Raw genomic sequence first — 23462 nt, 5'->3', positions numbered from 1 at the left:
ATTACATTATATTCGTATAGAGAGAAAATAAGTATTTTAAATTGTAATATTTCACAATATTATTGTTTTAACTGTATTTTATCAAATAATTATAGTCTTGGCGAACAAAAGAGACCTAATTGTGAGTAATATTATCTTTAACAGACAGGATATTTTATGTATTTTAAGATATGGTGTATATTTACTTAAAAATAAAATACAAATAAAAAAATATAAAACAAAATAAGAAAATGTGTGTGTGTGTGTGTGTGTGTGTGTGTGTGTGTGTGTGTGTGTGTGTGTGTGTGTGTGTGTGTGTGTTGTTGTACACATGATAATGGCATAGCATCCGTTTAGAATATACACCCTAACGATACGCAGAACGGTGATATTTTTCGGTCTGTCTGTTGTAACACAATGATGTTTGTGGTGAGTGTCTTTGGTCTGTGGCACAGCGGCGGGTGGCACCGGTGCAGCACATATTGGCTCTCGCCCACAGACTGTCGGCTTGGGTGGCCTGCCTGCTCCTGTGGTTAGAGGTTTCAGACGTTTCCAAACCTTCCCTGAACCACACTGGCCTCTGGTGAGCCACAGCGTCCGTGAGGTGTAGAGTGACAGCAGACGGGCATGCAACACACACACACTCATTCACACACTCACACATTCACACATTACACTTCATTCAGCATCATTCAACACACTTGTATTTATTTTTCTTTTAAATAAAACAAATAGGCCAGTAAAAAAGTAAGTAGATTAAGTAAATTTCTAGTAAAAGTAAAATGAAGTAGATAATAGCCATAGAGCAAAAAAAAAATATATATATATATATATATATACGGTATATATATATATATATATATATATATATATATATACTGTATACACAAAAGTTATTTTATACCAACATATCTTTTTGCCATTTTTACAGATTGTTTTAATGTAATTTCTAAATATATTTTGCCCTTAAAACATATGGCATGTTTTTTCTAAAAATAAATAATGAATAAAGTTTAAATATGGCCACTGTAAGATTGGAAATGTATTTTCTTGCCCCATAAATACACTTTGGTCTATAAAGGCTGAAACTTTAAATATATATATTTCCGAAATATACAGAAAGTTCTAGTAAATTCAACAACTAATTATAAGTAAACAGCACGTAGTAGCGCATTGATTTTTTAACGTGTGTGATTTTTACAGTGTATGATAATGATGCATGTCGCAAAATATATGTATATATATTTTTTTTATGTGCTAAAATAATTATAACCAAAGACTATAGAATACCCTTAGTCTTGGTCTTAAAGAGACTTTGCTTTAACCAACCTATAGAGTGACTTGTACTTATAAAACAGTGGCAAACAGCTATAAGATAAAATACACATATCATTAATAAATAAGATTATTTATGAATGATGCTTATGACCAATAAACAATTCTTTCGCTGAATCAAATGGTTAATTAGTTGGCTGTTTGCAGTTGCAAATATAGGCTGTATTAAGTATGCTGTATAATAGGCTATATGCCCGAAAACCTTACTGTACTTAGGCCTATGTACAACAAGTTCCTAAAACTAGAAAAAAGCCAAAGTAGCCAAAGTAGCCAAAGTATTTTTTTTTTTTTAAGAAAATAAATGTATACTGTTATTTGAGCCAGGGCCTTGCTCTGTACCTGCAAACAAACAAACAAATAAAAGATAAATATAATCACAATCACACACGGTCGCTCACACAAGAGTCTTAGGTCGTGCCCTTACTGTGTTGCATGGCTTTGGTTTCATCCTGACAAGTGGTAATTGATTCGGCTGTAGGTTTTGCCGGCGGTAAGTGGGGGAGGATCTCCAGTTTCACTGAAAACAAATCGCTCTTTTCTGTGGCCTGACCTTCCCTTCCAGACCTCACTCTCATCCTCAGCATCACCTGTTACTGGAGGGTTTTATTGGAAATATTTTAGTTGTCCTGTTCAGATGTTGTAATATTGTCTAATTTTATTTTTCATAAATAAATAATTCAAGAACTATTGCACTAATGTTTCTGAAAGAGATCTCTTTTGTTCACCGAGGCTGCATTTATTTGATTATTATTTGATTATTATTTTTAATACAGTAAAATCAGTAATATTGTGAAATATTACACTTTGAAATAGGTTTTTCTATTTGTACATATTGTAGCCTAACATGTAATTTATTGCTTTGATTGAAGCCGAATTTTCAGCATCATTACTCCAGTCTTCAGTATCACACGATCCTTCAGAAATCATTGCAATAATATGCTGATTTGCTGCTCAAGAAACATTTCTGTTTATTATCAATGTTGGAAACGGTTGCGCTGCTTCGTTTTCTTGTTGAAATCGTGATACAAATTAATGACATAGACTTAATGCAGTGCAATGCAGCACAGTATGAATACGCCAGTAAACAGGTGTGTTTTCAGTAGTCTAATAGGCTATGTTTAGTCTAAAATACTGCAGGAAAAACATCAAATTAAGATTAAACAGCTGATGGTTTTTCAGCTCTCACAATGGCATCATACGCAAGACAACACTGACCTCTAGTGAAGGATTTCACCAAAAAAAAGATAAGAATTTGTTTCTATATACTGTATATAAACAAAAGGGATGACATATATGAAATATTATACGATATGTGTGATACATGTTGCAAAAGAATGCTTTGATCTCTGTAACATGATTGATGCAAAAAGTTCATTAAACTGGGCAGTTTGTGTCTTTGGTTTTGTTCTGAATCTGGTTCTGACTCTGACACTGATATACAAACAAACAAGCAAGAAAAGGTTACAGCAGGAGAAAACAATGTACTTTCGAGAGACAGAGTGAGAGATGGTGGGTGTTTATTGGCTGAAGTGTGACTGTATTCTGTCTGAAAGGGTAATGATTTGCTGGATGCTCTCAGTTTAACTTGTCCCTTCCCAGCAACCTCCACTGAGACCCGTGCACTCCGTCCCTCTGTCCCTCTGTCCTGACATCACTGTCAGAGCAAACACAAACTGACACTTCCTGTGTCATGAACTTCCATCAGGAACACATCCAGACTTTTCAGAGTTTCGGGAGAGAGGGAAAGTTACAGTTTTAATTACTTGTACTTTATTACTTATCTTTAAATCATTTACTTTAATTAGAGATGCTTGCTGAAGCACTTTAGCTCATATTTAGGTTTCTACACATTAATGATTCCTCAAATCGTTAGACTATAAAATGGGCCAAAATGCTATAGAATAAAAAATAAATTTATTAAAACTTTAGAACTTAAATTGTATTTAGAAACGTAAATAATAGTAGAGGGAGGGGGATATTTGATTAAAATTTTTAAAAACTCAAAATAATTAGTAATAATATATAAATAATACAAAAATAGCAATGAGGCACTGTAAAAAAAAATTAATAGCTAAATTATTTATCAATACATTTCAGTATTTTGTTTACAAAATGTTAAATATTTTAAATTGTAAAATAAACTTTTTTTCCCTTAGTGTATTTTTTTTTCAATTAGTTAAAATTAAAATTGTATACATTTTATTAAACTAATCGAAGTTGAAGCACTAAAATAACAAAAAATAAAATAAAAAATAAATTTAAAATCTTAATTAATTAAAGCTCTATATTAATATTATTAATATATAGTATTCATAAAAAAATTGTATAAACAAAATTATGTTAATTTTAAATATAAATAAATATCAATAATTATCAAAAAAACTGGCATACTGTACTTTTTTTAAGTGGTGTGATGAGATCAAAATTCAAGGGCAACGGTAATTAAAAAAAAGTTTCATACAAATGACATTGATCTAGCGTCATTAGAGAAAACTAATACATATTTTATCATTGCAAAGTTTATAAATATTATAAATATAAGTTCATGACTGTATATATCTCAAAATGTATTTATATTCACACAAAAAATATATATATTTTTTATATGTTTATAATTTGTTCATTTATTTGCTCAAAGTAGTCTCTTTTTTATCAGCAATATGTCAGATCATGCTAATTTTTTCTCATATGTATAAAGTAAAAACTTATTATAAATGTTGTTTGGCACCTAACTGAAATAAAATTCCAAAAACTTCAAATGAAATAAAATAATATAAAATATATACATAAAATAATTAAGCTCTATTGACTCATTAATTCTAAAATAGCAATGAACATTTATGGTATCAATGCATATTTTTTGTTCCTGTAAATAAACATTTTAATGTTTTTACATGTTTATTATTTTTCAGTTTTGAGTTAGTTGTATTAAATGTACTAATTACAGTATTAATATAAAAAAAAACTATAGATAAATGTTCATTCAAAATATTTATTCTACATTATAAATACTATAATGTAGAAATAATACTAAAATAACTCTGAGATAATGTAAAAAATGTGTGATAACATCAAATCTCATGGATGATTATGTTTTTATTTTTTCATATAAATGTCTGTTGATCTGTTGATCTGTCATTAGAGAAAACTCATACAGATTTAGTACAGAATACTTATATATATTTTTAAATAGAACTTCATGACTGGCCATATAGACCTCAAAATGCATTCACACAAAATAAATAAATAAATAACACTAATATTGAAATAGCTGCAATACGATAAGTTTATAATTTGTTTATAGCTTGTTGCTATATATAATTTTAAGTTAAAGCACTAAAATTATAAAAAGTAAAACTGAAATATAAATTAATTATGTCATTAAATTAATTAATTCTCTATATAAATATAAAATATATATATAAATAAAACGTCATTTAATATATAAATAAATGCTATAATATTACTAAAATAACACTGAGATACTGTAAATAAGTGGTGTGATGACATGAAAGCATAGACATGGACACAGGTAAATTTCCATTTAATTTAAGTTTGAAGCGCATTTAATTTCTTTATTTTTTTATTGTCAAATGCATCTTGCACTTCAAGTCATGCTAATTTCTTCTCATGTGCATGAAGGCTATTTGCATTGGTGCACACATCAAACTCAAATCAAATTCAAAGTCATCGGGTGCGCTGCTGTGCAAGCAGTGATAAGGCACTTCTTAATGTGTTTGCACAGGGGCCGGCGTAAAAAGGGCCTCTGACGCAGAAGGGCCCACAGCCTGCTGCCGCCTTGACAATGAAGACCCCGACACCAAACACAGCCCCAAATGTCACAAAACACCTGGACGTGGCAGGGAGGGATGAGCGGCCTGATTGGACAGTGTCGGTGTGGGTGTCCGTTTTAAAAGGGCTGGTGGATGTGGCGTGACGGTAGAAGCAGCGCGGTGTAATATACTGTTAGGTAAAACACACTTGACAAGCCTTCTCATCTTAGAGGCGCATCAGTGTAAAAGAGTGTGGCAGGTGTACAAAAGATTGATCTAAAAGTCTCTAAAACGTTCATTTAGCTCGAGAGTCTCACTTTCAGGTCACTGAGATATGTTGAAACTACTGACCACCGTTGCTCTGCTGACTGTCACTTCAGTGTTGGACGCTGCTCCGTTAATGCCTGGACAACCAGATGCCTTTGAAGAACCTGCTGATGGAGGTGAGACAGGTAAAAACCCAAACCAGCTCACGGCTTACATTCATGCATTTAGCGGATGCTTTTATCAAGAGACTTACATTGCATTCAATGTACATTTAATTAGTTCATGCACTTCCTGGGAAATGAACACATGACCTTGGCATTACCCTGCAAAAAAAAAAAAAAAAAGATTTTCTAACAAAGTATTATTCCAGTTTTCCAGTACAAATGTCTAAACATTTTAAAATCAAGATACATTTACTTAATGACTCTTAATGACTATGAGGTCTGATAGATAGCCTATTAAGTATTGTTTTGTTGTTGTTGTTGTTTGTTTGTTTGGTTGTTGTTTTTTTCTGAAAAATTGACCCAAATGATTTATTTATTCTTAAATAAAGAAAAAAAATATCTGTCAGTGTGGTTCGATTCAAAAGACAAACGAGATTAATTTTCTTGCCCCACGGACATATTTTTTCTTTTTTATAAGCATAAATTCACTTAATTTTGATACATTCCTAACATAAGTAATTTTCCCTCTCAAATAAAATAGTATTTGTATTAATAAATTAATAAAATTGTATAAATAAATTAATTTGCAGTTTGGGCCATACTCTATATTTGACTCGAGTCACATTCATTTATATACTGCTTTGTCTAATACCGATTTACATTAATAAACAAGAAAATAGCAGTGTTAATGTTGTAAAATTAATCAATTATGAAACAAATGCAATTTCAGCTATAAAGGAACACTGATTTCTAACCATATGGTCCTAACCTTCAAACAAACAGAAAAGATTTAATGGATTATACATGTTTCAAGAATAAACAGATTTTTCTCCTAAAATTCCTTCAGAGAAATAAAAACAGTGATTAAACAGTTGTCATATTTAAGAGCTGCAAAAATATGGATAGCAGCTAAGAAAATGCTTGAGTTCGTATTGAGATCTTTGCCTTTTGATTGCACACACATGAGCTCAGTTTGTGACATTGTTGAGATCTATTCTGAAACTCACACGTGAGACTGCTGGGGTATTTTCTCATAAGAATCTTCTGAGAGGCGAGAGGTTGCTGATAGTGTGGTTTTCACAGAGACAGAAGAACCATTTTTTGGTTCCCTGAAGACCGTTTTGGTGAACAGTTCTTAAAATAACCTCTTTTTTTTCCTAGTCTGAAGAACGTTTGAATAATCTGTAAACCCTTATTTCACTAACAAAACAACCTTTTGTGCAATGAAAAGTTTCCATGATGTTAAATGTTCTTCACAGAAGCATAGATGCCACTAAAAAACCTTTATTTGTTAAGAGTGTAGAAGAGACATTTGCGATATTGCGATGTCTCTCTCCTGTGAGATGTTATTTCACTGTTGTCAAGCCTACAGACTCAGAGATGGCGCTGAACCAAAGTAATTAGTCCAGTGGCGCCGGCTCTTGTGGTCTTCTATTGGTCTTGTGCTGTCCACACTTCAAGTGAGTGCAAACCCTAAATCTCTCATTTCGCGTTTAGCTTTCCTGCTAAAATTGGCACAGGGGTTTCATGTAGGTTAATTCTGATTCATTTCTTTACCTGGATGTTTACTGTGTATAGTGTCTACAGCGTACAACAATAACCCAGCTAACACTGAATGTTCTCAGAACGTTCTGACAAGATTATGAACAAAACGTTCTTCCAGCATCATTAATAAAATGCTCATTTGAAGTTATCGGTTCTGAAACTGATAAAATAATTACTACAATTCACGTCATGCCAATTTAGTACCATACATTGAATCTAGAGTTGTAGTGCACTTTTTCATTCCAACAAAGGTCATGATTGCCTTTGGTAACGATGATAATACCACTATTATCTTATCAAGAGACCCTTCAAAAGGTTTTTAATGGAGTGACGGCAAGTTCAGTGTTTGCAAACGTCTTTTTTTGTATTTCTATGAGACCAAAAACCCCGCTTATGACATCACTGAGATGCACTGTGGTCGTCCTAACAACTCCTTGACTTCCTCAAGACTTCTGTCAACATGCCTGCAGGCCGTGAGCCGCTCCACATGTGTTTGTACATGATGTGAACAAGCCATTTGTCAGCATCCACCTCTAAGATCAGAATGATGATGAGGAAAGTTCCTCAGACAAAAGGCATTTATCATCTGTTATGTTGTGTCTGTTTGTCCAAGCCGAGAATAGGCCTTTTAAGGGATGTTTGAAGTTTGGGATGTCTCTCTATTCAAGGTTCTCAGGATGTTTCATTGCATTGCCATTCCCAATGACTTGTTTCTATGGGTATGGGAACAATTCCCTGTCAATGGTACACTACTAAATGAAACAAACCCTTTCACAGAACAGAGGGGATGCATCACTCCATAAACTGCAATTTTAGAGACATGCAAACACTTTTCTGTAGCTGAAACTAATTAAATTGCATTCCAGTGAGCAGTAAAAGAACACAAAAGAAGACATTTTGAAGAAAGTTGGTCAGTTCTCAGTGACTTCCATTTTAATTTTTGTCTATTTAATGGAAACCAAAACAATTGCTTTAACATATTTGAAATGTCCCCTAAAATGCATGTTTTTCCCGCCAGGTACACAGAGAATTGTCGCGGATATTCAGGAAAACGCAGCACGAGCAACGAGGATTTTTGAGAAACTACTGAAGACCAGACAAATGACGATATTTCCCGACGGAGATGGAAAGACCGTAGTGATGAGAGCTTTAGACGAAATAATTACAGCTACAAGTAACCCAGATATCAGAGACAGAACCTCAGGAACTGGTGTCAATAATCTATTAAAGACACTAACACTGCTTTCTGATGGTCACGAGATTCTGCCAGCACCCGGCGGCCGTGATAGATCTCTGAGGATTGACCACACAACCAGTTCACCCGATTCCCAGCGGCAAACGGAGAAGAGCAGACGGTTCAGACTGTCAAAGGTGAAGGATTCAAACGAGTACAACGAGCCTGCATCAGCAGCTCAACAATCTGATCCCATCACGGGGGAACCGGGCGCTCGAGAGGAGCTGGTGAAGATGCTGAGTGCACTCGAAGAGCTTCACAAGTTAATGAACAGCACACTGAGCCATCGGATCACCATCATGACCAGAGGTCAGCCAAAACCTCTAATACTTTGATAGATTATAGTCTGTATAGTCTGTATAGACTGTTTTGTTTTTGTTTTTTAGATTAAAACTTAAATTGATTCAAAGTCATAGTACATTTAAAATATTCCAAAAGTTGTTGAACTTTCTATTCTTCAAAGACTGGTTTCTGAAGGATCCTGTGACACTGAAGACTGGAGTAATATTGCTGGAAATTCAGATTAGCATCACAGGAATAAATTACATTTGAAAATATATTCACATAGAAAACAGTTATTTGAAGTTGTAATAATATTTGACATTTGCAATATTTTTTTTCTTATTGTTTGGTATAAAATCAGTGTAATTGTAAACAAAACTAAAACTAATAATACTATTTTTTTGCTATTTGAAATAAAGTTAGAGAATGATAGAGAAGAAATAATAGATTAAAAAAATTAACGAAAAATAAAATTGTGGTCTTTGCAGCTAACTGAAATAAAGCTGAAGATGATAAAGATGACAAATAAAGCTAAATAAAAATGATAAAATAACACTAATATTTTTGATCAGACAAATGCAGCCTTGGTGAGCAGAAGAGATTATTTAAAAAAAAAAAAAAAAGAAGATTTATTTTTTAACAAATCGTATCAACCCCAAACTTTTGAAAAATATCAAATGTAATTTAATTTATTTGAATTAAATCTTGCCTCTTGTTGTGTTGTTTCTTTCTTTAAAGGAAATGGCAACGGACGAAGTACCGGGAAGAAGAACAAAATGGTATGTTCAGATTATAAGTCAATAGATATAAATAAATATATATATATATATATAAAGTTCAGTTTGTGCTTTAAATCATGTTTCATAACCTTCAGGTAGTGACAGATGGAAGCCTGAGATCCACCACAGCGACCACTATAGACAGCGGTGGGATTTCACCGATGGCCAGCACTGACCAAATGGATCCCAAACTCAACGGAAAAGCCTTTAAAAAGTCTCCTCCATCAGCTAAGAGAACCAACAAGAGAGGTATGATGCAAACCAATTGTTCTGGATAACAAACAATGCCGAGTGCATGATAAAATAAACTGTTTAACCTTTCTCCAAAAACAGTGTGCTTCTGGAAGTACTGCTCTCAGAACTGAGTTGAGCAACGTATTTCTCCATCATTTGACTCAGCAACAAATCCTGTTCTCAAACATCGATGCGGACCATCAATAACACCACTGACCCCTCTGACCTCTGTGACGTGTGTACCTTTGACTTTGTGCACGAAATGCTCTTGATTTTCGATCCACAACATCTTTGTTGTTGCAAGCACCAATAAAAATGACAAAGCATTCAAAAGATTCAGTGATAATAAAGAGAACTTTTATTTTTCTACAGATATCTCTCCCGGTGATCATTGCAAAATAAGAAAGTATTTAAAGAGTGACGTGCTTTACTGTGATTGGCCTCACTGTACTAGTGCTTGTTCTCAAGTTCTCAAAAGCTCAAAGTTAGAGGTCACTATGAGGATGATGATGTACCTCACGAGTCGACTAGAAAGACAAGCTGTTGCTACTATGCCTTCTAAATTGATCTGATTGCCCAAAGAGCTGCTGTTGCTTGGGGGACGTTTAATGAGACCCTAAAAAATACAAGAGAACAAGTCGAACCATCATCACTGACTTGCATATCAAAATCCCATTCTTTACACAACCCTTGGTCATGATTGGAATAGGAAATTAAAAAACCATAAAGACTTAATGATGAAATCTGATTAGTTTAATTAAAGTCTCGTCAGGGCTTCATAAGGCATTCATGCAAGGTTACATAGTTGCATAAATAGCGCATTTTAATAAGTTATGTGCATAGATAAAATAAAAACAAAAACAAAAAAAAACTATCAAATATAAATGAAGAACCACAAAAGATAAAAACAATGACCAAGAAAATATAATTATAAACGTGTGGAAAATAGCCTCATGTGATGATACAAAAGGATGGTTTCATTAAACATACTGTAAAATAAACTTGAGTTATATATATTGTAAATAGGAAAATGTAAATATACTGACCTGACCGGAAGAAGAAATTAGAAAATGCCAAAAATAGAAAGAAAAATAGAGATCAATAGATTAAAAGTGATTATGAGATTTGTTCAAGGCCTTGGTGAACATCTTGACTATACAATATCTAGTCTATTTATATCATTCATGAAGACAGATAGATAGATACTTACAAAAAGCTGTTAATAGTAACATAATAGTAACTGATTTTTTCTGGTCCTGCCATTGATTGAAAGAAAATGGGTGCCAATCTACTGCACAGTATTAATGCATCTCCACCAGTGAGCGCACACACATACACACATATATACGACACACACACAAGCATGTAATGGAGCTATAGCAGAGCTTGTCTCGTCATCCTGAACTATTTGATCTTTTTGGCGACGTCCAGGTAAGCAAACTCGATCTCGCGCTCAGCAGGACAGGTGTTCATGAACTCCTCTCTCTGGTAGGCGTTATTCAAATACCTCCAAATCCCAGTCATATCAGCAGGAATCTCAAAACATCTGTACTTCCTGGCAACAATCTACAACACAGAGTATTGAGCTGGTAAAACTGGTCCTATATATATATATATAGTTTGTATGTTTTATATATATATATATATATATATATATATATATATACACACACACACACACACACACACACACACACACATTTGTGTGTGTGAAAATTTAAAAATTAATATTCATTATTAAAAAAAAATTATATAAAAATATTACTTAATTATTTATATTACATACATTTTAAATATATTATTTATAAAAACAGAGAGAGAGTCTGAGTGTTATTTTAGTATCATTGAGATTACATTGTTGTTGTTTTTATTATCAATAAACACTTATTAATCCATAGCCTTTTGCAACAATTACATATATAAATTGTCAAAACTATTATGACATTACATATTTACATTGTCATGTAACAACCAGTATCTGTATTTGTGTCTTTAACAATCACAAAAATTTTCGTATCTGCATTCGGATACAACGTCGTACAGTACTTGATAAGCCCGTTATGGCTATCTTTTTTTTTCATAGTTATCACTGAACAAGTATGCCGTGTTAAACTAAAATAATTATTAATTTCTAAAATAACATTTATCATGCAAGCAGAGAGATGTCATGACAAACGTTTAGTGATCATTTGAACACAACTGAATCAATTTAATGCGCACGTTTTCATTACGCAGAACACTTAAGCGAGTCTTAATGTTCGGTGAACTTCACTAAACAAATCTGCGTGTGCCGCGCAAACCAGCAAAAGATAAAGATGCAAACAAGTAGGACGAGTAGAAAATGTATCCGTATCGAAGCTGATTATTAGCCTTATCACAAGAGAGAACTGGTTTGGTTTTTGAGAGACTGAGACGCGCAGCGCAGCTGCTTGATTGGTGAGCGCGCTGTGCTTATTCCATTCATTCATATCATATCGTAGCCTAAGGTTTAAATCATTGCCTTTTAAACATATACAATAAAAAGTATATGATGTATTATTATAGGTGATATTATTCTTGCCAAGCTCTGATTTCTGAGAGATGCACGGAGAGACAACAGCAATGCTGTGGTTGATTTGCGCTCTTTTTATTCATAAAGTTTACATTCATTCACTTCACACTCGTGATTTTAGAGGTCTGTTGTATAATATTGCGGCTGATCCCCTGACTCAACTGTTATCTAGCAAACTCTGGACTGTGCCAGCTTCAGCCGAGTATTCAGGCAGAATTATTCCCTGTCTGTTATTAATTTTTTAAGTCATTATCCGTGCCATTCCGAATAAGGTATTTGGCTTCAGGCACACCCCTATTTACATATTTTAATTTTACATGCAACATAGATAAGGTCATAGAAAGTAACAGCTACATGCAATATTGTAATCCTAAAATTCACATCGTACTTGAAACTCTTTGTACGCATTATGGTTAATGCATGCTCGACTAGTCGATTGTTTCCGACAGCGCTGACTAGTGGTTGAAGTAGTCAATATCTCGACTAGGCTACTCGACTACAGTCTATGCATTTTTATATTTTTGATTTTAGCTAAAGATAGCTAGTAATTTTGCTGTGTTTTTGTCGTTTTAGTTAGCTAGTAATTTTGTTGTTTGAGTTATTTTATGTTATATTAAAATAAAATAATAAATGTTGTATTGGAATCTAGCTGAAATAAAAATTCTTATATTGTATTTTATTTCAGTTAACATTTATTTCATTTAATGTATTTCAGATGGTATTTTTTAATGGTATTAATTTTTGTTTCAGTTTAGTTTTAGTTCATTATAACAGCTTGAGACCACATAAAGTATTGTATATATAATATTTTAAACATTCAAACTGTGAAAAATCAAAATGCATAAAAAGTACAACAATTTTATTATGTAAAATCAGTATAATGAATAAAATATTTTAGATTCTGCACTATTAGTGATGCAATATAATATGACCATCCATCATATTTTGTTCTGTCAGTAATACAGCAAAAGGGTTACACTCCAAATAAAAAGTCACCTTTATTTATAAAAAGGCATTATGTACATAAATGTATGTATTAATGCACATTTTTTAATTAAACTTTTCATTGAGATTAAAATCTAAATTTTATTAATTAGATTAGATTAAATGACATTTATGAATCTTTTAAAAGGTCTTGGGCTTTCATGAATGGGAGGATTTATAGACAAAAAGCAACAAAAAGACAAAGAATGTGAGATGGAAAGTGAAGGAAAGGAAAGACACACCTTTATGATGTGCAACTTGGGCAGCAGATTGCAGTCAGCCAGCGTGAGATCTGGTCCATCCAAAAAACTGCGTGTAGATGCACCAGGATCTTCTGCGCTGTCTGCATCTATTTCCTCGGGCAGCGGCGTCTGCAAATACTCATCCAACCTCTTTAGAGACTTCAGAAGAGCCTTCTCCAGACCTACAGGTCAAAGCTCAAAGTTAGAGGTAACTGTGATGAGGTCAACTATTTGCAGATCAATATGCAAGACCAAATCAAAACAGAATTACAGAAGACAACCAGCAGGGTCTATCTTTAATAAAAACCAATTAAACTCACCCTCATTAGTTTCTTTACGAGGGTTCTTGATGTAGGCAGAAAACTTGGCAAACACATCTATTCCTGCTGTGTTGGATTCTGGATGCTTTGCAGCCAACTTTGGGTATCTTTAAAAATGTCACAATGTTAAATACAAAGTGTAAATAAAGTTAATTTAGGAAATGTAACAAGTATCTGAAGCAATGACAAATGAAGCGAAAGTACCGTGGTGGGACCAGTCGTTCCTCAAGAAACTCCTCAATCTTGTTGACGTCCACCAGCACCTCTCCGTTGAAGGTCATGAATGGCGGATTGGTTCCTGGAGCAAGATCCTGCAAATCCGCCGGTTTCCTGTGGAGCACAGATCAACAAACCTGCCATCATCAATGGTGTTAGTGTTAACTAAAGCACAGATGCTCAAACCATCAAAGTTGGCTCATAATGACATTTGATTTAGCCTGCTATGCCATATCACAAGAAGAGGGAAAAAACAAGTCATTTTTTAATCATTGTTGTATTTTTTACATTTAATAATATTAGTATAATATACCTTAAATAAAATCCTGATATACATCATTCATCCATTATCCATCAATTCCTACATGATTTACTGTAGTTCATCAGAATAATGTCTGATGAAAAATATAACTTCAGAATAACATCTGCAGGGTTTTTTTTTAATTATTAGGAATCATAATTGTACTACATTTATATTTATGAATTTGGCAGATGCTTTTATCCAACGCATCCACATTCAAGGTATACATATAGTTTATACAGTAAGTGGGAATTGAACCAACAGCCTTGTCACTGCTTGCATCATGCTCTACAGTTTAAGCTATAGAAACATTTGAATGGAAATATGTGTTCTCCGAGATCTTGTTTGTGTCTGTGAATATGGTGCTTTACCTCTTGAGGTCCACAGTGGTGACATTGAAGATGACTCCTTTCAGCCAGAGGATCATGAAGAGTCTCTGCGAGAACGGACAGTTCCCGATACTCTCTCCATCACTGCCGGCCTGGGAGACACACAGATCATTCCTTTCATTCCTTATTATTCCTTTCAGTACAAACATGAGTGCCCTTCAGTACTATAGAGTACAATGGGTTTGAATGCGCTTTTGATTTTATTTTTCTCGGTTCACTGCAATAATGTCCTGATGCATGAAGACATTGTATGGCAAAATGATGATTTTGCAGATTTATTTAAATTACTAAAATGACCATTAAATGACAAAAATCTTTTTTACTAGTTTTTTAATTAGCTAAGGGATGATCACAATATCCAGAATAATAACTCAGAGGTCATTACAAGGACCTGACATATGGAATATATTTAATGATACATACATTTGAAGTATTTTAAGATATTTAAATAAGCAAATGTACATACAAAAACAAAAGTACATTTTTGACTAAAGGAGTTATTCTTAAGTGGCTATTTACAAATAAATCATATTTAGATGACTTTCAAATCCAGGCAAGCTTCTTTTATCACCTTGTCTAACAGAATAAGAAAAACAAAGTAAATAGGCACATTTAGGAATTTACCTTTAAGGAATAGTTTACCCAAAAATGAAAATTCAGTCATCATTTACTCAGCATCTAGTTTTTCACAATTTCTTTCTTCATCTACTGAATACAAAAGATATTTTTTCAAAAGTAAGTAACCAAAGAGTTGACGGTAGCCATTGACTTACATAGTATTTTTTTAATCCTATTGAAGTCAATGGCTCGTCAACTTTTTGGTTACCTGCATTCTTCAAAATATATTTTTTTGTGTTCAACAGAAATTCAAAAACTTGAGGGTGAGTAAATTGTGGCAGAATCTTCATTTTTGGGTGAACTATCCCTTTAAGTGAGCCCTCAGCCTCATCGAATCCCACAATACATTACAAAAACCCATTAAAAAGCAAAATAAGCTAAAACTGTTCAGCTACAGAACAAACAACATCCCAAGATGTTTATTCAGAGCACTGTACCAGGAATTCTGTCCATAATGTTTGAGACTTTGAGTCAATATTCAACCCAACATAGGCGTTGATATTGCAGTTCCCTATACATGTGCTCAAAATATGAAAAACAAGGCCATTTAATTTGCTTGTCAGCAGGCAGTTTGTTTAGAGAAATGGGTTTTATTGAACAGCCATTATTAATATTTTCCAATAATTTTCCTGTTTAATTTTGTCTGGGAAAATGCTTTTAAATAAGAAAAGTATTTGATTGCATATTGTTTTAATCTTAAACAATGAGACTACAGTCGAATAAAGCATTATCATAAGAAAGTGAATCATCAAGAGTCTCTTCGTGACATCTAATATATAATGAAACTAAATAAAAGCTGACTTTTTTAATCTAATAGGAATAAATGTTTTATTTATTCAAAGGTTTAATGTGAGAACGTCTTACCTTCACAAACAGCTCAATACTAGGAAATCCCAATTTTTTAGCTGCTACATCGAACCAAGCCATCGTGGAATAATACTGCTATGCTGCTTTTACATGACTCACAAATCAAATCAACTTCTCAGATAACACTGAATGTTTTTTTTCTGAAAACTCATGTACTTTGTGCAGCCAGAATGACTGATTTAATTTGGTAAGAGTCTGTCTTCGTGCTCTGTGGGTGTTTGGGGCCGGTGGAAAAAACGGTCAAACATGCAGGACGAGACACTGAAACGTTTGTTCATTGTTAAAAGCAATAGAGACGCCGTTCATGAGATTGTGTTATGAAACTGTTTTATAGAACATCATTGTAAAACATGTACTTGATGATGATGGGAATCTCTGTTATGATTTCCAGCACAATAATCTAGAAATAAACAATATACATTTCTATCTAACTGTGTGAGTGTGAAAAACAATATAAAGAGTAATTACAAAACAAATGATTTTTTCAGTAGTGTACATATGTGTCTGCTGCTTTACTGGTAAAGGCCTCGGTTTTAGGATTGAGTGGATTTACTACTGTATTACTGTATTCATGAGTCTGGAGGGTGTGGAATGATTATGTGAGGTCTGGTCACCTGAAGATAAGCTGCCTATATTAAAAGGCTAAAAGTGGCTTCCGTGTGCTGATGGAAAAACAGACCAACAGAACGCAAGTAGAGGGCAGAGCATCATATTTGTAATGAGTACTGCAATCGTCAATTTAGATTCTAAAACCTGATTTAATAAACCACATTTGAATATGAGCATGCCTGTAACTGCATTAGAATTAGACCTACATAATTAAACTGCATTATGCGTCACATTTTATGTCAAATTTACTCTGGAGCAATAAACAACTGCACAGCAGCCATCCAGAATAGCAAAGGAAATGCATAGCTAAGCACTATTCCTAAAATCCTAGCAACATGCTAAAACCACTCAGAGAACCCTAGCAATCATCTAGAACACCCTACCAACAATCCAGAACACCCTAGAAACCACACAACTACAGTACATGCTAATCACCACTCAGAACAATTCGCTTCAACCTTTTCAAACTTTATGAATGATTACTTTAGCTTCAAGTGTGTGTAAGGATTCAGAAACGAGCAGAGTAAAGCGGTTTCTAAAGCATGCAGTGCCATCTGCTGTTCAAAACTAAGCTCGGGATAGACTCAGAATCCTGATGCATTCGGAAAATCGCAGAATCGATGCTGTATAATTTCTCGATTAAGTTGAGTTTTGCACACGAGTTTTGCTGGACAGGATCAGTCTACTTCACTGCCTAAACATTCAAAAACTCAGGCCAACAAACATGCTTGGAGACGATTAACCCAGTCCACTATCAGGACAGAGACATGGAGGTGACAGCTCAAACTCATTACTCACTCAGAAATACAAGAATAGAGGCACACACTCAAGAATCTGCTGTTTAACACTGAATAACAGGCACATGTGCGTCTTTAATGAGATAACTGTGTGCAAATGCCATCACTCAGATCCTGCTGACTAAAGCAAAACTACAACATCAACAGAAACCTGTGACCAGACACTAAATGAGGTTTGTTTCTATTTGTTTGCGATCTGAAATGTACAGAGAAAGTGTGGAAGTTGCACTTTTCACTTTGCTCTACTGAAACATGCACAAAGGCAGTCTTTGTTACGGGAGTGGATTTAAGGGCATTTTTACCAGGCTTAAAGTCCCGCTGCTCAGCCTCCATCATAGAACAAGAATTTGCTGTGTGCACTTTGTTCCAAAAGTTTTTTTTTTTTATATAATTAAAAACTACTATTGCTTTTGTGTTGCTTTGTTAAGAACAACAATGCTTAAAATACAAATAAAACAAACCTACTATTGCACTCGCTGTTAAATGACAGACAGACAAATAGATAAATGAATAAACAAATAAATGTTCTTTTAAAACACCTGAATGTGCATAATAAAAAGATGCAATGCACATCTATGTTTCAGTTAAAACAACGTCTGAACAAGTTAACTGCAAAGGTCATACCTACAGCCAGATCTTTCCTAATATTGGTTGAAAAGAATACCTTCTATGGCACTTTCTACTGGAACGTTCTAGAATCAAGAAAGAAACACTGCAGGTTGTGTCAGATTCATTTTTAGCTCACAGATAAATCCATCAGCTCAACACCCTGCTGACAATAATCTCAATTAACTAAGTGCATTATATCACATGCAACAACCATTTATGAAGTACATCACAAACAAGGTGGTAATTAATGATTTGAACCTTAATTCTTGAAACTTTTGTCTTGAACCTTAAGCCTTAATATATTACTTCATATATAGTGTTTATTTTGTTTGTGACTTAAGCTTTTTAAGTTTTTCGTCAGGTCAGTGGCTGCTGAATAATAAAAGTCTAGACCTAAGCTGGTTCAGCTAATGGTTAGCTTAAAAGAGCAGTTCAAATGTATTAGTTACCAGTATAAGATATGTTTTTGGCACTTTCATGCTAATTTTGGCAGGTCGCCCAGCAATAATACAGAGCTGGTGCTCCTGCACAACAACCAGCTTAACCAACTTGTTCCAGTAACATTGCCGTGGACTGGGAATTACAGTTTGGTTTTCTAGAAGCAAGATAACAGATGACCAACTGACCAGTAGAGCAAAGACACTTATGCAATAAGTTTTGATTATAATAACACCATCTGCTGAGCAGGACATGCTGCCATTGTAAGAAACTATATGCTAATATGGCTAGCAGTGCTAACAACAGCCTTATCACTGTCACTCCTTAAACTAATACTTTACAATGCTCACATCATTATTTATGTCAGTGTGGTTATTTATTTATTTATTTGCCTTTTGATTATATGTAACATCCAGCCTCCATGATAATCATAGTTCCCACAAAAAAAAAAAAATGATAAAAATAAAATAATAATAATATATTATATATTATTTTATATTTGATATATATATATATATATTTGACAAGTGTTATTTTTGCTATTATTTATATATTGTTAAAGAATTTATATTTTGAATTCAAAATTCTTTGCAAAAACCGTTATTAATAATTTTAACTTTAGCTAACAAAAACAACACTGATTATTACTAAAGTAAACCTGTGGTAGCTTATTTAAGAAAACGGTATACATTTTTAAAAATTATGTACAATTTAAAATAACTGCTTTAAATCTGAATATATTTGGAAGTGTAATTTATTTCTGTGATGTAAAGCTGAATTTTCAGTAGCCACTGCTCCAGTCTTTAGTGTCACATTCACAATTATATTATATTCTAATATAATTATGCTGATTTGCTACTGAAGAAATACTTAATTTAAATGTATTGCAATAACTAGGTATTAGCCATCACTAAAATTTACGTTTCCAGGTTGCATAATGACTATGTAGGCCTACAGTATTAAAGCAGAACCTGAAGTCACAATAAAAAAAAAAAATAACATTACACTTTTGTGACACTCACTGCCTTCTAATTGTCCATTATCTACAGATAAATCTTGATCACCACCATATGCCTAGAAGTGACATTAAATTTACCTTCACATAAAGGGAGATCTGCTGGCCATGAGGATTGCCCTTCTGTTGAGCTGGAGTTGCCATCCTTGTCTCCTTCACCAGGGTTTTTTCCTCTTCCTGTTGAACTACAGCAGCTGGTAGCCCAGGGAATCCATTGGCCATCGTGACATCTTGAACTTTGGCCTTGAGATTCACTTCCTTTTCACTGTCCCCACTTACAGTTCTGATCTGACAGCCAAGGGGCTTCGGAGGCTCTTGGAAATGGTCATCCGAACTCTTACTGGCCTTTGACCAGTCCGGTATGGTCACTTTACATCCCCCCTGGGGGATCATCTTCAATGACAGCCTTGAGCTCTTCTAGCCAGTTCCCTGCCCCCTCCTCTGTAGGTGTTGCCACTTCTTGGTTGACTTGTTTTGGATGTTCCTTTACATCATCATCTCCCACCGAAACCTCCCGCTTGTCTTTGCCGAGTTGTTTTTGCTTCTTGCACACCCCCTCTTCTACAACCTCAGGTTTATCAAGTGGCTGTTCTATCTCTGTACAGCTTCCCTCCTCTGCAGGAAGCTCCTCCTTCTTGACCTGCTTTGGCTTCTCAGAAATCACTACAACTATTTGTGACTCATTTTGAATCCTTTCAATTCCCTTTTTATGAGCTCCTCTTGTCTCTTTGGGTCCATTGAAAATGGCTGATTGGATACCTGCTACTATTCTCTCAAGGTTTTCCAGATCTGTGTCCCACACCACCTGCTGCAGTCGCTCTAGTGTTTCACATTTTTGCACAATGCTTTCCACTAATTGATCTTAATTCTGGACCATATCCTCTATGGTTTCACCAATCATATAATTTGACGGTTGCTCTGGTGACCCTTTCTTCTGCTGCACTGTAAGTGGTGGACGTCTCCTCATCATTATTTGTCGCTAAGGCATCTTTGTGCATTGGCTCTCCAACTTCTTTGCAGTCCTCGAGACATCTTGGTTGTAGACTGTTTTTCGCCAACATTATAAAATGTAGCTGGTTCTTCCTCTTCACAAAGACTCTAAAAGTCTTTAACTGATTCTGCTTCACTTGTGAAAACTGTCCTTGGCTTTTCATGTACATCGTTTTTTACACCCTCATCTTCCCAACTCTCCACCTGCACCTCCACCTCTTCATGCTCCTCTTCTTGCAACAGTATGTTACTTTTTACCTGCTGAAATTTGATCCTCTCTGGACGTTTTTATTTTCTCAAAGAGGCCACAGGCAAACTCTCTTACCTCAGAGTGCAGCTCCTGGCATTCCTGTATTTCTGTCTTCCTTTCACTCAAGGTCTGCACTTGTGATTCATTAATTTCCTTTTCATCTTCGTACAGCTTTTCCAGCTTGTGGTCTGCTCGATCCTTGTCCACTTCTCTGAACGCTCCTGTAAACTCTTCAGCTTGAGCTTCAGCGTCATTTTGAAGTTCTGAAACTTGTGTTTGCGTTGTTGTCGCCAGTTCAACCATTACCTGCAGCTCAGGCATTGTTAAATTGGCACTTATGGCCACTTCTTCCTCCATCTATGCAGCATTTGCCTCTTTTGTAGTTTTGCTTTGAAGAACTGCTCTATCCACATCTTCTACAATATCCCCCTCTTCTAGGTTGAATACGTCTGTTGAGACATTGCATTGCCTTCTCCATCATCATCATCATCATCATCATCATCATCATCTTCATCATCATCATCATCTCCAATGTGGATATCTTCATCCACCTCTTCGGACAGTTCAACCTCATCTTCCTCTTCCTCCCCAATCCGCCGATCTATCATTTCCATGCATGACCCTGCTGGACAGTGGATAAAAGCTTCGTTAGAAATCTCCATGTTGATTGTCATATCACTTTTGGGCTGGGCCATAATTAAAAATCTAGAAAACTGTTTCGATTTTGCTATAACTCTGTTTGTTGTATAACTAGCACACTAAAGCTGTTCTGTCTACCTCTGCAGTGTATGTTGTGTAGAGGTATCTAAGACTTATTCTCCCCCCCCCACCCCTGATCCCCTCATGACTTGCCTGCCCTCTCAAATCCGCTCCTTGGGAGCCTGGTCAGCTCAAGATGATCGGTTTAAGGCAGGGGTGTCAAACATACGGCCAACGGGCCAAACACGGCCCACAGAGGTGTCCAATCCGGCCCGCAGGAGGATTTAAACAATAATATAAAATAATAAATTAAACATCAGTTTGAAAATTAATAAAGGGTCTTCACTAAAACGTTTTATTTTTAATTTAAAGAGGAACAAATTATTAATTTATTTACGTTGATATTACGCCTCGGGAGTCTGGACACTTAACATGCGCCTTTTAAGCGGTGCCAGAATCTCGAGCAGCATGAGGATATGATGATAGCTGCGTTGTAACTGATGCTTGTGTGGCAATTTTCTTGTGATTTTAAACATGTCCAAAAGAAGACATTTGGCCTGGAACCATGGACAGGCTATTTAAGGAGAAATGGAAAATCTCAACGGAAACGTGTACGTTTAATCACAATTCGTGGCTAATATTAAATTACACTGTGATGCACTGGACAGTTTCGTATGGAGACAGTAAATGAGCAAGGAGTGTGCAATATTTATCGTGTACTAATATCCTAACTGTTTTTTTAATGATGTGCGAACTGACATTTTGTAACTTTGCCAAAAAAAAAGATTTAATAAAAATAAACACATTGTGAGAGTTTTTCAGTGTCGGATGAAGGCTATCAGGTTACAATATAATTCAAATTATGAGGCAAAAATGCCCTGGATTTTTAATATTTATATCATGATCGTTAAGAAATGTCTAACAAGCGTGTTGTTTTCTTGAATGTCAGTGCGATTGCTTTTATATAATAGCTCAACTAAAAAGATGCTATTATTAAGTGTGTTATATTAGTCACAATGCTGTCTATCTCTGTTTCGCCAAGGAAAAGTTTTTAACATGGCCAAAGTAAGACAAATTGTGTGTCTCCGTGCAGCACTGAGTATTTTGTTATTGAATTAATCTTTGTTTTTGATCAAAGCATTTGAATCTATGATTCACTGGCCTATTCATAAAGACAATCTCTAACTTCATTTCTAAATGAATCAGCCGTTTTGAATGAGTAAGTTTATCACTCATAAAGACAGATATTTGTTGCCACCTACTGGAGGCTTTAGTGTCATTTATTTATCCATGTCAGGCTGAAACCATCTCAAAAACACACTCTGCAAAATATTGTAATATATATATATATAGAAGTCATTTTGTGTCAATATTAAACACCCCTAAAATAACCTAGCATCATCTTGAAAAAAGTTTTCCTATTTGTGTGTGTGTATATATATATATATATATATATATATATACACACACACACACACACATATTTTTTAGTTTGTATGGTTAATATTCATGTAATTGTAAGCAAACTAGAGTTTAACAAAAAGGTAATTCGGCCCGCACAAGGGGACATTTTCTGCAATCCGGCCCTCAACCTTAAATGAGTTTGACACCCCTGGTTTAAGGGAAGAGCATTTATTTAAAGTGATTAGGAATTCTCTATCCTGTGTGCTACCTCAAATGAACTGAAATATTTATACAAAACGACAGACAGACAGACAGACAGACAGACAGACAGATAGATAGATAGATAGATAGATAGATAGAAGTTCAGAATACTTTTTGCATTGCAACAAATCTGACCAAAAGAGGGCGCTCATTGACCACTTAACAGTGATCATCTCTGTCATAATCACATTTAAAAAGCATGCACTGCACACTTTACACAAACCTAAACGTGTCCTCAGTGACTTCCACGCTTCTTGTTACATTTTTTTTTTATTATTTTTTACATTTTCACAACGGCTACTTACATCAG

The 23462-nt window shown here is 34.6% G+C and overlaps 2 protein-coding genes across 3 annotated transcripts; one reads left to right on the top strand and one right to left on the bottom strand.

The window, feature by feature from the left end:
• The first annotated feature begins 5062 nt into the window (after positions 1-5062).
• On the top strand, positions 5063-9901 carry urp2 (urotensin II-related peptide). Its single transcript, XM_059551541.1, has 6 exons — positions 5063-5284; positions 5411-5539; positions 8082-8606; positions 9318-9358; positions 9454-9607; positions 9692-9901. The coding sequence occupies exons 2-6, from the start codon at positions 5422-5424 to the stop codon at positions 9721-9723; spliced, it is 870 nt and encodes a 289-aa protein (XP_059407524.1). The 5' UTR covers positions 5063-5284; positions 5411-5421; the 3' UTR covers positions 9724-9901.
• A 422-nt stretch (positions 9902-10323) lies between these two features.
• On the bottom strand, positions 10324-19827 carry LOC132141884 (chloride intracellular channel protein 4). 2 transcript variants are annotated; one of them, XM_059551539.1, is made up of 6 exons: positions 19630-19827; positions 14578-14687; positions 13894-14019; positions 13690-13796; positions 13370-13551; positions 10324-11158 (listed from the first exon to the last, which is right to left on the bottom strand). In XM_059551539.1, exons 1-6 carry the CDS (start codon positions 19768-19770, stop codon positions 10997-10999), a joined length of 828 nt encoding a protein of 275 aa, XP_059407522.1. In that variant the 5' UTR covers positions 19771-19827; the 3' UTR covers positions 10324-10996. The 2 variants fall into 2 exon arrangements, with proteins under 2 accessions (XP_059407522.1, XP_059407523.1); XM_059551540.1 differs by lacking the exon at positions 19630-19827 and adding an exon at positions 16078-16272.
• Between the last annotated feature and the right edge of the window lie 3635 nt (positions 19828-23462).

This window comes from Carassius carassius, chromosome 6 (assembly GCF_963082965.1).
Source record: "Carassius carassius chromosome 6, fCarCar2.1, whole genome shotgun sequence".
NCBI lineage: Eukaryota > Metazoa > Chordata > Actinopteri > Cypriniformes > Cyprinidae > Carassius > Carassius carassius.
The sequence above is the reverse complement of the archived record's forward strand: the minus strand, read 5'-3'. Positions and strand labels throughout refer to the sequence as shown.

Excerpts from the sequence above, each read along its gene's own strand:
- urp2 (XM_059551541.1), top strand. The coding sequence starts at position 5,422 with ATGTTGAAACTACTGACCACCGTTGCTCTGCTGACTGTCACTTCAGTG. Across the intron at positions 5,540-8,081 it reads TGCTGATGGAGGTGAGACAG|GTACACAGAGAATTGTCGCG; the intron begins GTAAAAACCCAA and ends TTTTCCCGCCAG. Across the intron at positions 8,607-9,317 it reads GATCACCATCATGACCAGAG|GAAATGGCAACGGACGAAGT; the intron begins GTCAGCCAAAAC and ends CTTTCTTTAAAG.
- LOC132141884 (XM_059551539.1), bottom strand. The coding sequence starts at position 19,770 with ATGGCCAATGGATTCCCTGGGCTACCAGCTGCTGTAGTTCAACAGGAA. Across the intron at positions 13,797-13,893 it reads GAACGACTGGTCCCACCACG|ATACCCAAAGTTGGCTGCAA; the intron begins GTACTTTCGCTT and ends ACATTTTTAAAG. Across the intron at positions 11,159-13,369 it reads CCAAGTTGCACATCATAAAG|ATTGTTGCCAGGAAGTACAG; the intron begins GTGTGTCTTTCC and ends TCTGTGTTGTAG.